Consider the following 17,223-nt stretch of genomic DNA (forward strand, 5'->3'; position numbering starts at 1 on the left):
GAAGTATGTATCACACAAGCCTGACAGCTTGCTTGAGTTTTATTCCAGGGAGACATGTAAAGTAGAAGGAAAACCCGACTACACAAAGTTGCCCTCTGACCCCCACACACATGCACACATACACACACACACACACACACACACACACACACACACACACATTTTATCTTCAGGTATTGAGTGTTTTGCCTGAGTGTATGTGTGTGCAGTACATGTGTGCATAGTGGCCACGGAAGTCAAAAGATCTCCTGGAACTGGAGTTACAGATGGTTGTGAGCCACCATGTGGATGCTCGGAACAGAACCCTGGTCCTCTCTCTACAAGAGCAACAAGTACTGTTTTTTTAAATATATTTATTTATTAAAATTTTTTTTCCATTTTACATACCAACCCCAGTTCCCCTTCTCCTGCCTCCTCACCTCCCTCCCGCTCTACCCCCATCCACTCCTCAGAGTGGGTAAAGCCTCCCATGGTAGTCAGCAAAGTCCGGCATACCAAGTTGAAGGAGAGCCTAGCCCCTCCCCATGCAACAAGTACTCTTAACCACTGATCCATCTCTCCAGTCTCAAAACTTTTTTTTAGTATATTACTCTTCTTTTTTTACTTTTACTTTTCATTGTTGTTGTTGTTGTTATTTTGTTGTTTGAGACAGGGTATCCCAGGCTGTCCTCAGGATAGCCCGGACCTCCTGCAGCTCCTGCCTCTACCTCCCAAGTTCTGAGATCAAACACATTTACCACAATGACCTGCTCTTATTTTTAGCATTTAGAAACAACTTTGTAGAGGTCTGACAAACCTACAAGAGCTATATAAAGTATATAATTTGATCAGTTTGAAGATAATTATATATCCATGAGATCATCACCATAATAAATGTAATGTCCATATCCACCACCTCAAATTTTCTCTTATCATTATTAGTAGTAGTAGTAGTAGTAGTAGTAGTAGTAGTAGTAGTAGTAGTAGTTTAGTTACGAGAACATTTTCTCCAACATGTTCCCACTTAGCAAACTGTAGGTGTACCATGCAGCATTGTTTACTTGACAGCACCCTCTTCTGGCCTCTTCAGGACCCACATGCGCATGGCGCAGACACATACACATAAATCAAACAAACTGAATGATACAATAATAATCTTTAAAAACCTCACAACCCTGATATGTTGAGTCAGTCCCTATTGTGGGTCAACAATCTGTTATGTTAATTAACATTATTTCCTTCCTCTGTGGCTGTCACAGCTCCGCAGCTCCTTCTGTAGCTATTAACTAAAGCATCACATCTCTGTGTGTCTTGTTCCATTTTCCCTCCAGGCGATGTGCTCTATGAACTCCTGCAGCATATTCTGAAGCAGAGGAAACCTCGAATTCTCTTCTCGCCGTTCTTCCACCCTGGGAACTCTATCCACACGAAGCCAGAGGTCCTGCTGCATCAGAACCATGAAGAAGGTACTGGAAGACACTTCTCTTTGCTTGCCTGCGGTTTAGACAAACTAACGCATTGAATAGTTACCTGATAAGTTGCTTTTACTGCTGTAAATTTGTTCTTCATTCAGGAAGCATGGATTGGGTGCCTACAGTGTGCATACACTGGGGGAGTTGCCTGGACGAGTAAGGCATAATCCCATTAGCTCTCTGGAGCTTGCGATCAGCAGTGTAAACACTGATTACAATAATATACACAGAGGTGTAGCATGACGGGAGATGACACCTGGGCACAGCAAGCAAGTTCACCTTTATAAAAGGAGGAGTCTGGAGGAGTCCTTGACGGTTCTGATAAACAGCAAGAACCTTCCAGTTAGGTAGGGCAAGGCCTTGGAATAAGAGAGCAGTAAGATGACTTGATTGGCGAACCCATTCATCATAAACATTTTCAAATATATATAATCCATATAGAATAAAATAAGTAAAGCTGTGTAAACCTTCTTTCACCCTGCTTCAGCAATGATAAACAATTTCCACTGTAGAACTAAATCCACGGAAGTTAGCCCAGAACCAGAGTGTGGAGAGTTGAGATTCTGTGGCTATGGAGAGAAGTAACAGCAAGTTGTTCACTGAAGATGTTTGAGGAAGGTGTTCATAAAAGCTGAGGGAAGTTGGTGTTGGGTAGGGGCTTTCTCCATTGTGCATCAAAGACTGTTTGCTGGAGTGAGCTTAATATGGAGACTCCCGTCATAGTTGCTGTTCTTTGTGGGACCCACACAGCCAGAAAAGCATCAGTAGACAGCTCAAGACCATAAAGTGTAGGGTCTTGGTCAAGCAGGTGTTGGGTGTAGGGCTATAAAATGTGACTTTATGCACAATGCCTCTGAACGGCAGGTTGTGTGTTAGCATTTGAGCAGAATCACATCCCCCAGGGTCATCAAGCCATCCCTCCCTCCCAGTGGAGCAGGCAGCCAGTATGCAGATATGTGAATACCACAGTAGGGACTTTTCTTTAAAAGTCACTTTCAATATCCTATTCCTTAGGAAATTTTGTTGACTAGTCAATCATTCCCAAACACAGGACCCCTACTTTTCTTTTGCACTCAGATAGTTAAAAACTTGCAGTTGGCATTCTCTTAATTATCACTTTACAAAAAAGAGCCTGACTCCAGGTGGGGGAGGGGGGCTTGTCTCTCAGCATATGAGATAGAGAGAGAATAATGCCAGCATTTCTGGCATGCTCCCACTTCCATCCTCTCCTCTCCTCCAGTAACGCAGGCTAAATTTAGCAACTGCCCCTTCCCCTCAGTTTGATGTTCCTCTGCTCTTCTGGCCTGTCTCATTTCCAGTTTGCATAATAACCAAGAGCCACTCCAGAGTAGAGGAGGTGGGCTCACTGAAGCTTGACAGTAAGACAGGCATTGTGTTATCAGCCATGCACAGTGTATGGGATGGGGTCCCCTCCTTCTTTCACCTGCTATTCAAAATTATTTATTTTTCATTTGGAATTTCTGTCCCCATTTTCTTCTCAAATGTGGTTGAAGGCGTGCGTGTGTGTGTGTGTGTGTGTGTGTGTGTGTGTGTGTGTGTGTGTGTGTGTGTGTTCTTCTGTACAGGGGCTAATCTTTCCTAGAGAAAGCTGGCTGACTCTGAAACTTACCCTCAAACCAAGTAAGTGGAGGTGTGTCCCATCATGCACCCTGATGATCTGTGCGTGCATGCGCTGTGATGTCAGTGGTGAACTCAACCACTAAGAGAACAGAGCTAATGAGGCCAAGGTCAAGGGCTTCATAACCTATCAGATCATGAAGATACACTTCAGAACCAGCTCTTAAAAGTAGCAAGGGCATCCACAGAGGCCATTCCTTGATGCTATTGGTCCAGAAGCAAGATCTGAGGTGCTCTCACCTCTCTCTTTGTCTGTTTGGACACCCTGCCAGTCTTAAAGATGGATAGGCAACACCATCTCTACCAGGTGGTGTCAACAGAAGGAACCATGTGAGACACAGGGGTGACAGGAAGAAGCTGCCTCCTGTTTCCTACTTTCAGAATAGTGGCTTGCCCTCCCCACCTCCAGCCTCTTTCATTCCTTCTAAAAAAAAAAAAAACACTAAGTTCAGCACACAATGTCTCAAGTTTCAAAACAGTGCTATTTTTGAAGGCACTAGATCAGCTAATGGCAGGTGAGGATATAGCACTAAATGCTAAAATATGGAGAGATCTGGCCCAAAAGAAACATTTCTATAAGATGAAATTACACATACCAAATTTTAAACACAGTAAAGGATACACAGAATTATGTTGGCCCAAGACTACTTATGTTTGCTACTGACTTGGCTTAAGTGTGTGTGTGTGTGTGTGTGTGTGTGTGTGTGTGTGTGTGTGTGTGTGTGTAGGTAAAAGCTGAGTATTACTTATCAAAATGTTTAGAATCAGAAGTGGTTTGCATTTCAGGTTTTATAATATTTACACAAATATATGATATTTCAGGATGGGACCCAAGGCTATTCATGAAATTCATTTGTTTTTTATATACCTTATATACATGGTTTAAAGAAGTTTTTTTATGGGATTTTTAACGTTTTAATTTTCTACAAATTACCAACATGCCTATGTTTTGAATGTGACCAGCCACCCACAGCCAAGTGTGGGATTTGACACATGTGGCATCATGTGGACATTTGCGGTTTCAGACCTCAGATCTTGGATTAGAGATGCTCAGTGTGTATGAATGGCAGGCCAGAAAGAGGCGAGGCGCTCAGTGTCCGCTTCAGCGAGAGACCCCTCTGTGGCTAAACATCCTGATACATTGAGTGTGCAAAGAGACACAAGCACAAGGCTGCCTTCACCCTGTGACCTCCCTTCATCCCAGCCACCAGCTTCGCCACTTCAGATACCGATCATTTCACCATGGGAATTGATATCACAGAACAAAGAAACGTGTCTCATTTTGATCTATCGATGGCTCCCCCACCAGTGTCCCCTAGGGCTCCTTTACACCCTCCCCTCTGGCTACTGTGCCAGCTGTGAGGCACCTGGCATTGGCTTAGGGATTCCCCTCCTGCTTTAGACAGGACGGTGGCCACCGAGATGCAAACAATCTCCACAACACCCCTTCTGAAGGTCTGTCAGGACTTGTGCAGAGCAGTCATCTAGAACACTGTTTCCACTCCTTGTGTATTAGTTATGGAGGAAGAAGGTGAAATATTACTAGGTTAACTATACAGGGTCTCTTTCGTTATTGGGATACTTAGGGTCAGCACTCACTAATGAGTAAGGCACGGCAACAGGCATAAACCAGAACCACTCCAGGTGTGTGTGTGTGTGTGTGTGTGTGTGTGTGTGTAAAGAACAGGACCTGGAAGTCAAGAAAGGAGGCTCTAATCCCCAGTCCTGCCAGAACAAAAGAGGTCAAGTTTCTCATTTCTCAGACCCTCCATTTCCCCTGTTGTGAGAAAGGAGGTTAGATTAGATGGTGCTAAAGATCCCTCACAGCTTTCAAATCCTGACATAGTCAGGCAATGTGGAGATGAACAAGACACAGACTTCACCCTCAGGGTCTTAAGCAGTTAAGATACAGGAAGCCAGGACAGAGTCCCACTTGGTGCTGCCCAGGAACAGAAAACCCTGGTCTCAGTTGTACCACCTCATCCAGGTCTATCAGCATGGCCCATCTTGGCACCGGACAGTAGCCTCATTCACTTGAGGTGAGAAGTGCAGTTTCAGAAGATTCCTTTGCTCTGACTGACATGACTCACTGTACCTGTAGCACATGAGTTCGATAGTAGGTAGGCGGTGGTGTAGAAGGGAGATAGCATAATCCATGATGCTGCCACTTGCACAGGAACCAGGGGGCCAAAAGCATCTTCAGACTATTGGGACCAGCAGATGACCGTAACATAAATCTATCTTGTTGCATTCAGTTGTGATGGCAGCTTATTTTAAGACTGTAGTTTCCAAAATCAACCTCTCTAATATCCCATGGAACTAAAAGTAACAGATTGCCACTCTTTCCAAAGAAAGGCTCTGTCCCCAACATGTACATGCAGTTGACACTGGTCCCCCAAAAGCTCCTTCGGTCACATTAAAATAAGCTGCCAGTCTAGGCTGAAATCCAAGGGGGGTTGGCTCTGCCCAGTGACCCCTGTAGAACTGGTCGACACAGTCTGCAGGGAGAAGGACAAAGGTCTGTTTCTCTAATGTTCTTTCATCATCTCCCGCCCCTCCTACCATTAAACTCTAAAGTTTCACTCTTCCCTGAGAGAGTGAGAGGTAGGGGTAGTTTTTAATCACACCATTTGAGCACAACACCCCACTCAACACACTCGAACTCATGCACATGTGTGCGTGCATGTGCGTATACACACACACACACACACACACACACACACACACACACTGCTGATGGTTTCTGTGCTGGTGAGTGAAGTATTGAGGGAAGAATGCTCTCGTGGCAGCTTTTTGTTGCAAGGTGCATGTAGCATTCTCAAGTCCTGCTGAGAATTTCCACACATCAAAACATTGTCTCATTTTCCCTAGCATCTAGCACATGAGAACAGCCCAGAACTTAGAGGACAGTCATCTCTTTTTGGGGGGACAAGGGTGGCGTGCATTCTGATTTGGCCCACTGAAGTTTCATTTGTGTAGTCTCTTTCTTGAGGGGAATATTACTTCTCCCATCAGTACCAAACCCAGGTGCCCAAGGTCTGCTTTGGAATCATACACAACTTCAGTGAGGTGATTGAAGGTGAGGCTCATGACAGTGTTTATTGAGTCCTGCTGTATGTATGTCAGCTCTCCTAAGCACTTAAGTGTTCAAATCATCTACTTTTCACAGCCATCCTAAAAACAAGTGATATTATCCTAAATTTGTAGATGAGGAAATAAGACCAAGAGCAGCTAAGTAATATGTTCCCAGACCAAGTGGCAAAATGGAGATTTACATCCATGGATGCATGTGTTTGTGTGCATGGATGCATACATGTATGTATGTACATTCAGGTTTATGCAGGTACGTGTGTGTGTTTTATACATGCATATGTGTATGCACAATCATGTTTGTGTAGATACGTGTCTGTGTGTGTGTGTGTGTGTGTGTGTGTGTGTGTGTGTGTGTGTGAGAGAGAGAGAGAGAGAGAGGAGGCAGTGGTTGATGTCCACTCTCTTCTTTAATCTCTAGCTTAGATATGAGGCAGAACCTCTCACTTGAACCCAGAGCTCACCAATTCCACTAGCTTGATTCAGGGATCCTGCACAGAAAGGATCCCCTATCTCTGCCTCCCATTTGCTGGGATTACAGGTGGGTTACCACACTCACTCAGCATTTCTGTGAATGCTACAGGTCTGAACTCTGGACCTCACACTTCTATTGCAAGTGTGTTTTACCTGCTGGGCCTTCTCTCCTGCCACACAAAGCTAAGATTTAAATCCAGGTGAGGTTCACAACAGACCAGAATGTTCTCATGTATTTTGTGAGTTTTCAGTCTTCATGAAGCTGAAAAGGGGGAAAATGGTTGAAAAATGAGCCAGTTTCATAGACATTAAGATACTAAGACAATTTCTGAACCCATCTAGGATACAGTGGATCAGGTAACCCTTTGCTTGCACTATAAAATGTAAACAACAAAAATGGTCAAAGAGAATTCCAAAGGCCCCCAAATAGGCCTTTTAGCTTATGACCTTTTTACTTTTCTGAATCAGGGTCTGTGTACCCTTGGCTGGCCAGTAGACCCACTATGTAGTCAAGTATGACAGTGAACTTGTGGTTTTTCCTGCCTCTTCCTCCCCAGAGCTGGAATGATAGGACACTACTATGGGAGGTTTTATGTGGTACTGGAGGATGGAGCTCAGGGCCTCATGCCTGCTGGGCAAGGGCTCTGCCAGCTGAGCTACATCCCAACCCTAGTTCATGATTTTAGAAAACGTACTCAAAATTGGATGGACCTAGCCTCTGGATGGTTGGTTTTCTCAGGATGGGTAAACTCGGCATGAGTCAAACCTCACAGCCTGTGTGACGGACAGGCTCTGAATCAGACACAGGGCGTTGGTCGTGGAAGCCAGCACCTCTGTGCAGCTCCCCTGAAAGCCAGTCCTTCCTTCAGTAGCTGCAGAGGCACCACAGATGGGAAGCTTTTGTCTGCCGAGGCCATGGCCTCTTACCGATTGTAAAAAACTCACCCCGATTTTCTACTCTTACTGGAAGGGTGTTCATAAATGAAGCATCACAGAGGCCACCAGCTAGGATATGACATCTTTGTTATATATTTTTACTATGTGATACATGAAGGAGCCAGAGAGCATTGTGGACATGTGCCAGGCCACCTAGGTTCAAGGACATTCTATCTCCCCAGTTTGCCTGCTCTGTGTCTCAGGACGAGTTAGTTCCTCCACGTGTCAAAGAAGGAAAACAACAGTGCCTGCCTCGTATGGTTGTCAGAAGTAAATTTAAATTCATTAGAGTGAGAAATGCCCTTGGAAAAGCCCCTGGCAGCAGGCACCCAGTAAATGCCATTCATGGTCATTATTTGGTGGATCTTCCCATTACTTAGTTGAGTTTTTCATCATCCATTTCTTATAAATTACTTTTTTTTTGGTTGAGGGTTGTTTCAAGATAGGGTTGTTGTTGTTTGTTTTCATTTTTGTTTTCTCTTTTTGGGGGGCCTGCCACCCAGGTCCCAAATAAATCACACATAGAGGCTTATTCTTATTTATGAATACCCAGCCTTAGCTTGGCTTAGTTTCTTGCCAGCTTTTCTTAACGTCTGTCTTTTGCCTCTGGGCTTTTCCTTTTCTATTTCTGTATACCTTTCTTTGTTTTTTTTTACTCTGTGGCTTGCTGGGCCCCAGAGTCCTCCTCCTTCTTCCTTCACTCCTCCCTTTTTCTCTCTCCTCCCAGATTTCTCCTTCTGTACATTCTCTCTGCCCACCTGTCCTTTCTCCTGCCTTGCTAAATTGGCCATTCAGTTCTTTATTAGACCATCAGGTGTTTTAGACAGGCACAGTCACACAGCTTCACAGAGTTAAACAAATGCAACATGAACAAAAGTAACACACCTTAAATAATATTCTACAACATAGGGTTTCTCTGTGTAGCACCCCTGGCTGTCTGGCTGTCCTGGAACTCGCTTTATAGACCAGGCTGGCTTCAAACTCACAGAGATCTGCCTGCCTCTGCCTCCCAAGTGCTGGGATTAAAGATGTGGTTTTTTTTTTTCTAGTAAATTTTCTTTTTTTTAATGAGTTATTTAACTTTATTTTATGTGCATTGGTGTGAAGGTGTCAGATCCCTTGGAACTGGAGTTGCAGAGAGTTGTGAGCTGCCATGTGGGTGCTGGGAATTGAACCTAGATCCTTTGGAAGACAGCCAGTACTTTTAACTACTGAGGCGTCTCTCCAGCCTCCTCTTGTAAATTCTTAATTGTGATAAAATACATATAAGCCTAGCAGCCTGGCCCATGTTTAAGCACACTTGAATGGGGCTGGGTACCTCCACATCAGTGAAAATGGTCCTTTTTGGTTTTGTTTTCTTCCCTCCCGGTTGCAGGTTTCTTAACCATCATCTTTAAGAAGGGACTCTGTGTGCTTGGTTTGGGTGTCAGATTCATGCATCCCATGCATAGTAAAGATCCCATGCATAGTCAAGACCTAGCCCCTTCCCTGCAACACCTTTTGGGCTAGCTGGGCACCATCTGCATCAGAATTGCTGTGGGGACAGTGTCAGTCTTCATTGCTTGTATAGCACGGCCTGTCTGGCAGTCATCACTTGTGTTGCCACATGGGACCTGGGGTTTGCTACTCCCTCCCATCTAGAACCCTTCTGTGAGTCTTCTGGCTGTCTTCTTTACGGTTAAGCATGGGATTAACCTTCTCACCCCTCTCCATGCTGTGATTCTAAAAACTGGCAGCAGGTCATGAGAGGTCCCAGGGGACTAAGAGCAGGCCCAGCTCTCTACTTCCTGTTCCCACCTAAAAGAAGAGGAAATGGAGGCAAAGGCCCTTCCTTCCTGTTTCAGGGCGAGAGTCGACATGTCCTTGTTCCTCCACCCCCTCCTCGGCATGTGTTCTCCACAGCAGAAGGCGGCACTGGACAGAGCAGATGGTCTCTTGGCATCTCCCACCAGCCCTCAGTCTTCCTCCTCTGTCTGCTGTGTTTTGGAGACTGCTTTTAGCTCTGGGACGAGTCTCTTCAGCCTAGAGTTTTTGGGGAGGGAGATTCCTATATGCGTGAGTAACCCCAGAGATAGGCAGGAAGTCTCCAAGAAACTCAGGGAAAGGCTAGCAGTCCCTTTGAGATCAGGAACTGAGGTCAGTGGGTTTTCATCTCTAAAGAAGGAAGTTCTCTCCTGAAGGGCTCCCGATGGGCTGTCTCCCACTCCAAGGCTCTCCTCTGTCTTGTGCTGCCCTGACTTGAGTCTCTGTTAGTCTCAGAGGCATAGGCTTGCCCCCCAGGTCTACTTGGCTGACTGCAAATTCTATCCATAGACTCTATTTTTTTCTTAAGATAGGGTCTCATCCAGCCCACACTGACCTCAAACTTGCCACGTAGCCAAGGATTGCCTTAAATATAGGTATGCATCTCCATACCTGGTTTACGTAATGTTGGGGATCAAGTCCAGAGCTGTGTGCATGTTGGGCAAGCACTCTACTGACTAAACTACATCCGAGCCCCCCCCCCAACTTGATTTTTTTGAAGATTTATTTTTATTTTATTTGTGTATGTGTTTTGTTTGCATGTATACATATGCATGTACCCAGTACCTGCAGAGATTCCCTCAGAACTGGAGTTACAAATGGTTGTGAACCACCATGTGAGTGCTGGGAACTGAACAGTGGTCCTCTACGAAAGTAGCAGGTGCTCTTAACCTCTGAACCATCTCACCAACTGTCACCCTACTCCTGTACCCTAATTTCTGAAATCGCTTCTTTTGGCTGCTTTCTGGAGACTTAGAGGTCTCTCTACTCTGTCACTGGCTATGTCTGCAGATGTGTAGATGCCCTGGGCCTGCCCGCTGGAGGAAATAATCCACGTATGGGTAGCGTCTGCCTGCCTGAGGCAAGGAAGAGGAATGAGCCATTCCTTTCCTTCAGCCCATTTTATCAAATGCTTATAAAACTGTAGGGTTTGTTGTTTATTTAATTATGCACTCCAACCGATCTACTTCATAGGCCCTAAAAGGAAATTCAGTTGAGATGGCCAAGCAAAAGGTCAATAGATGGTCTCCTGACAAGCAGAAGTTGAGCCTTAAAGAAAAGGAATAGGGAACAGGGAGGCAGAGCATTTTGCTAGGTTGCCATAATGAACACCACAAACTAGACAGCTGCTGCACAGTGCTTTAGGTTGTCCTGTTCCAGGAGCCCATGTTCAGGGTCAGTCTCCTTGAGGACTGAGAGGAAGGACATGGTCCAAGACTCAGTCTTAGCAAAGGAAGGCTGGCTGGCAGCTAACAATAGTGGTGCTTGTCTTGGAGGTCTGCCTTGCTCTTTATGTAACATTATGTCTCTCTCTCTCTCTCTCTCTCTCTCTCTCTCTCTCTCTCTCTCTCTCTCTCTGTGTGTGTGTGTGTGTGTGTGTGTGTGTGTGTGTGTGTGTGTCCGTCCGTCCGTCCGTCCGTCCGTCCATGTCCACAATCTCCTTTTTATAAGGGCATCAGTTATAAAGAAGTATTCTGGTTTCCCCTCTATTACTATGATAAGCACCATGACCAAAAAACACTAGGACTAGAGAGATGCCTCAGAGGTTAAGAACAGCATTTGCAGCCAGGTGTGGTGGCACATGGCTTTAATCCCAGCACTTGGGATGCAGAGGCAGGAGGACCTCTGTGAGTTTGAAGCCAGCCTGTTCTACAAAGTGAGTTCAAGGCCATTAACAGACAAACCCTGTCTACAAAAACAAAACAAAATGAAGAAGAAGGAGGAGGAGGTGGAGGAGGAGGAAGAGGAGAAGGAGGAGGAAGAGGAGGAGGAGGAGGAGGAGGAGGAAGAGGAAGAAGAAGAAGAAGAGGAAGAAGAGGAGGAGGAGGAGGAGGAGGAGGAGGAGAAAGAAGAGCACTTGCTATTCTTCCAGAGGACCCAGGTTCAGTTCCCAGCATCCACATGGCAGACAACAACTGTCTATAACTCCAGTTCCAGAGGATCCGATCCCCCTTCCGGCCTCCATTGGCACTGCAGGCACATGGTTCACAGACATACATGCAGGCAGAACATTCATACACATCTAATAGAAGTTTTAACTAGATAAATATAAAGCTAAGCTAAAATAACCACTGAGGGGGAAGGACTTGTTTCAGCTCACAGGTTACATTCCCATCACTGAGGGAAGCCAGAGCCGGGGAACTTAATGCAGAAATCATGGCAGGACAGTAGCTTATAGCCTCTTCCACCAGACAGCACCGTGGGGCCTATGCCACGCAGCTTGCCAGCTTTTCAGAGTTAGGGCCCGGAAGAGCGTAACTTTTTCTTTTACTTTCCTGTGTACTATTTTGGTTACTGACCCAGGGCTATGCGTGTGTTCCCTGGCGTTCTGAACTTTCTCACTTTGTCTGAAGCCCCCTCTTCTTTTGCCACGTGACTGCTTATTGCCTCCCTTATGAATGGCAACTTTTCCTTCTCTTCTCCATTCCCCTTTTCCTGGCAGCTGCCAAGATTTACAGCCAGCCCGCCCTGTTGTTTTTCCTGAACTTCTCCCCATGCTTCCTTTCACAAGAAGAAGAAACAGTGGAGGAATGTTTCTTGCTGGCTGTCTCCCAGGCTTATAACCAGGATAGTACTCAGCTAGCTTTCTTACACAGCCCAGAATCACCTGCCCAGGGAATGGTGCTGCCCACAGTGGGTCCTCCTATCACGTAACAGTCAAGATAATCCTCCACAAACATGCCCATAACTAGTGTGATCTTTGCAACCCCTCCATTGAGACTTTTCTCGGTGACTTTGGGTTTTGTCAAGTTCACTGGGATGTAAAATAGCTTCCTCTTAACTAATTTTGTCTTCAAGGATCTTCTTTCCAAATAAGGTCACATTGTGAGATCCTGAAAGTTAGAACATATGAATTTTGGGTGTGAGGACAGAGTTCAACAACCCAGTAATAGGACCAAGAGACTATGAGGTTATGTGTTAAATTCCATCTCAGGGGCCTTTAGACTCTAACTTTTGTTTAGCTCTGTATCATTCATAGTTCCTGGTGATCTTTCACAAACTGCTGAGGTGTGGTACCCTCTGGAACACTGTGAAACACAAGTGGCCTGAGGCTGATGATTCCCTACCTCACTTCTCTGAGCCTGGGGATAACACAGGGCTAACATGTGATGCTGACAGGTGGTAGATGGACATGAGATACTTGCCATAACCTTTTCAGACTTATTCATTGTTTATAATATGACTGAATTGGGGCACTTGGATGAATTGAAGTAGAGATGATAGGACAAGAAGATCAGGAATTCAAGGTCATTGTTACCTACTTGTGGAGTTCAAGGCCAGCCTGATCTACGCCAGATTCTATAGTAGTTACTTCCCTCGTTGCTGTGACAAGGTGCCAATCAAAACCATGGTAAATGGAAAGTCTGTTCAGGCTGGCAGTTTGAAGGCACAGTTCATCACTGTGGGCAAAGCATGGTGGCAGGAGGGTGGAGCAACCAATCGCATTGTATCCCCCCCCCCCCCAGGGAGCGGGGAGACATGAATGCTCAGCTTGCTTCCCCACTTCATTAAGTCTATAATCCTAGCCATAGGATGGAGCCACCCACACTCGGGGTCCTCCCTCTTCACTGAAACTTTTCTGAGAACACCCTCAAACACAGCCAGAGGTAGGTTTCCATGGTGATTCCAAATCCTGTCAAGTTGACAGTCAAGACTGTCATCAAAGACCCTGTCTCAAACGTGGGGGGAATAAGACAGACCTCTTATTTTCATCTAAAGTCCTGATTTATTTGTTTGGTTGAAAGAATGGGATCTTCTGTGTCTAAAGACATTTATAAAGACAAAACTCTGGGCTCAGAAAGCACACTGTCAGCCAGAATGAATACGCCTCACCAGGCGTTGGGCTTTTTCTTCCCATGCCTCAGTGCCTACACTCATGTGTGGCTCTCCCTCCCTTTTCCTTATGTGTTCCCCTCCCCTATCAAGACCTTCAGAACCAGGGTGGTGTGGACAGTTTTCCAGTTGAGCAACTTACCAAGCACAAACCCAGACATCAAGGCCAAACCAAAAGAAAAAAAAAAAAAAAAAAACCTTAGACAGAAGACTCCTACATCTGAGGGATTTCATGCACCCACTGTCCAAGCAGCACATTTCCTGTGTCCGGAGCTCCTCTGCCTGCCGGCTCTGGTCTCTTAAGTTTCCATGCTCGGCTGCCAACTTCAAATAACAGAGCAAGGGGCAGCAGGGCAGGACCATCAGAGCCCACTCCGTCCATCTTGGAAGGTCTTGTTGCAGGCTTTCAGCCTTCATGGTAGTTCTGCCCAGACCACCAGGAGCCTGGAATTAAATGCCCTGAGATCCACTTGTCTACCATCAATGGTATCGGCTTCCTCTCTCTGTAGTGTCTGCAGGGAAATAAATAAACAAAGCTCCTCCGAGTCTTGTTCCTGCCCAGGGTGCTGAGTCTGAAGTCCGAGCTGAGTTGAATTATTGGGAGCACTGTCTCCCTCCTTCATTGTTCCCAAAGATCTGGGCAGGAACAGAGAGTGAAATCTCTCCAGGACATTACATCAGTTCCTCTTTTCCCTTGGCATGAAAGTGCTTTCACTCATAGCCCTCCCTGACTTCCTAAGGCTTGCCCCCACTATCCACCCACACCCCAGCCTTGAAGCCTGGACATCAAAGAGAACCTGCAGGTAACCAGATTATTGACCAACGCCTGTGTCTGCTTTGTAATTTAGAAGACGGGAAATGGATTCCGGAAATGGGGTAGTTTTTCCCACTACATGGCCTCCATGATCCTTGAGTCTTGTTAAACCTTAATAATCTCTTAAGTAAAGAGAGGTGTCTTTTCAGCAAAAAAGGGTATTTAGAAACTATTTGAAACTCAGAATGAAGCTGTCCTAAGTAGTTACTCTCCAGTAATCATAGTCTGAAAAATTCAAAAGAACCATGATAAATTTGTCTTTATGGAGGACAGAGTTTAGGTCCTTATTAGCTATAAAAAGAATATTTGCCTTGTCACCAAAAGGTCACTTCTGTCATAAGATTATTAAATCTTAAACGTTAAGACTTAATTAGACATAAGGTAACACCATTGAGTCAGTACCCTAGAAGTAAAATGAGGCGAATGGTGTGTGCCATTCCAACCTATAGCTGGCAAGATTTGTCAGGACTTCATAGTAGCTCGTGCCTATAATCCTAGCGCTTGGGAGGCTGAGGCAAGAGGATTGCTTTGAGCTTGGACTGCTACAGTGTGAGACCCTGTCTCTTAAGAAAGAGCCAGGTGATGGTGACACACACATTTAATCCCAGCACTCCAGAGGCAGAAGCAGATGGGTATCTGTGAGTTCAAGGCCAGCCTGGACTACAGAGGGAATTTCAGGATAGCTAGGGCTACATAAAAAAAACCCTGTCTCAAAAAAATGAAGGAAGGAAGGAGGGAGGGAGGGAGGGAGGGAGGGAGGGAGGGAGGAAGGGAAGGAAGGAAGGAAGGAAGGAAGGAAGGAAGGAAGGAAGAAAGGAAGGAAGGAAGGAAGGAAAAGAAAAACACTTTTATAATAGAAACTATCAAACCCCACAAGTACTGTCAAGCATTAGTTGCCACCAGACTGTTTCCCCCATACTTCACCTGGCTCTTCTTTGCCTCACAGCATCATCCCATCCATAATTAGTTCTGGATAGGCCTAGAAGGATAAAGGCCATTTATAAAACCAGAAGCCCAGAGCCAGGGTTTCAGCTCAACCCCAGTAGGTCCTCTGCACCTCCTTTCCGTGATCACCAGCTGGAAATGCTGTATACAGTGTGAATTGAAGTCTAAGAAAGGGCCTCAAGATTCCAGGTGGTTGGTTGGTAGATCTCCCCAAGCCCTCTTAAAGCAGGTAGTCACAATGGAACAACTGCACAGTGCCTGTTGGCTGCCTTTGACTGGCCTTTATAAGAGGCTTGGATCTCAAGTTTAGATTTGGGTTGTTTTTTTGTTTGATTGTTTTTTTTGTTTTTCGGGATTTTAGAGTGGTTTCCTTATGGTGAGACAGGATGGTGACAGGACTCAAGTCTAAACATGAAAGCTATTTGTATTTCATACATACAGTACACATGTAGTCTGAAGGAAATTTCCTTCAGATAGAATATTTTTCAATTGTTTTGTTGATGAAACAAATTTCAATGATGTGGCATTTTCCATGGGGGGCAGGAGGGCAGGCATTTTGTAGACCCACTCAGCAAGTTTCAGATTCTGGAGGGGTTTAGATGAAGAATTCTTGTGCTTATTCTGATAATAAGCCACCCCGTACTACCCCACACACCACTGATTTTCACTGGCAGCCCTCTTGCCTCAGCCTCCCAAGTGCTGAGATTACCAGCTACACCTCCACACCGGCACAGACTGTCTCTTTTCTTAAGACTTCCAGCTGGTTTGCTTTCAAATGCCTGGGTGTGATCTCCACTGTGTGGAACCAGCCTGTGTCTGCTGAGCTTCTGGAATTTTCTAGTTTGTTGTTGACATTGTGGCTCTTGTCACCTAAATTTGGCCATTATTCCTTCCCCTCCCCGTCCCTTCCATTTTTTTCTACACTCTAGGCGTATTTGGTGTTTGATTTTATTACGTTTCTAATCCTTTCATCTCCAGTACGCTATTAAGTCTGTCCAGTCTACTCTTACATTTCATAGAGTGTATATTTTGGTTCTAGAACCTTCATTTCTGTTTCCTAAGTTTCCACTTTCTGTTTTGACAGCTCCTGTATGTCATTACTCATTGTGACTGTGGTGTCCCTGAAATACTTAGAGCTACCTTAAATTCCTTTAAACTATCTTTAGCTAATCCCATCAGAGTCGCAGAATCTGTTTCTGTTGGTGGTTTTTTGATGATAGAGCACATCTTCGATGTCTAGAAAAAACTGTATTGATACTGAACTTTACAGATAACACATTGTAGAGACTTTGGGTTCTGTTATATTCCTTTGAAGAGAATTGACTCTTATTCTTGCAGTCAGTTAATTTGTTAGCCAGTGCCTTCTAGTGTGTGGAGGCTAATTTACATTTCACTGCAGCAAGTCTGCCTCAGTTTTGCCTTTAGCCCTCTGCAGGATCCCTTGCTCTGTAATGCAGGATTTACTGCACTAACGTGTGGCCAGGCTAGGGTAATGGGCAGCCTGGGGTGTTGACAGGGCCTTTTAATGAGACTCAAACTCTGACCTGCTTCTCCAGTGGCCAGGAGCTGAGACTTCTCATAACTTTCAACAATACAACCGCTGCTTCTGAATCTCCCCTGTGTATGTGTATTGTTCAGGAGTCACACAGAATTTGAGAGAACATTAGCGTGCTGTTTAGTAGATCATCTCTCTGGGTACTCTACCCTTGATGAGGCTTCCACAAGTTTCTGCCATTTGGGCATCCACTTGTGTCCCAACAGCTCATGTGACTTTCTGGTCATCGTCAGACTTCCGCGTGCTGCACTGATGAAGGTATTCTTGAGAGAAAATTGTAAATAATGTCTTGCTCTGTGAAGGTCCCATCTTTTAAGAATGAAGTCCCTCAGGTTTTTGTCTACGTGGGGTCACTGTCCATGGCTTTTCTGAGTGTATTATATCCAGTTTCTATAAAGTCTGTCTGGAGGAGATTTGGTCTGAGTGAGCCCCTTGACATTATTGCAGCTGGAGCTCCTCTTTCC

The 17,223-nt window shown here is 45.2% G+C and overlaps 1 protein-coding gene across 1 annotated transcript in view; it reads left to right on the forward strand.

Annotated features, from left to right (window-relative positions):
* The window catches only part of Etv6 (ETS variant transcription factor 6), a 236,758-nt gene that overhangs the window by 198,479 nt on the left and 21,056 nt on the right, over positions 1-17,223 (forward strand). The window contains 1 exon segment of the mRNA XM_036182748.1: positions 1,311-1,445. Within this exon segment, the coding sequence (XP_036038641.1) occupies positions 1,311-1,445 (135 nt within the window).

This window comes from Onychomys torridus, chromosome 3, assembly GCF_903995425.1.
Source record: "Onychomys torridus chromosome 3, mOncTor1.1, whole genome shotgun sequence".
Lineage (NCBI taxonomy): Eukaryota > Metazoa > Chordata > Mammalia > Rodentia > Cricetidae > Onychomys > Onychomys torridus.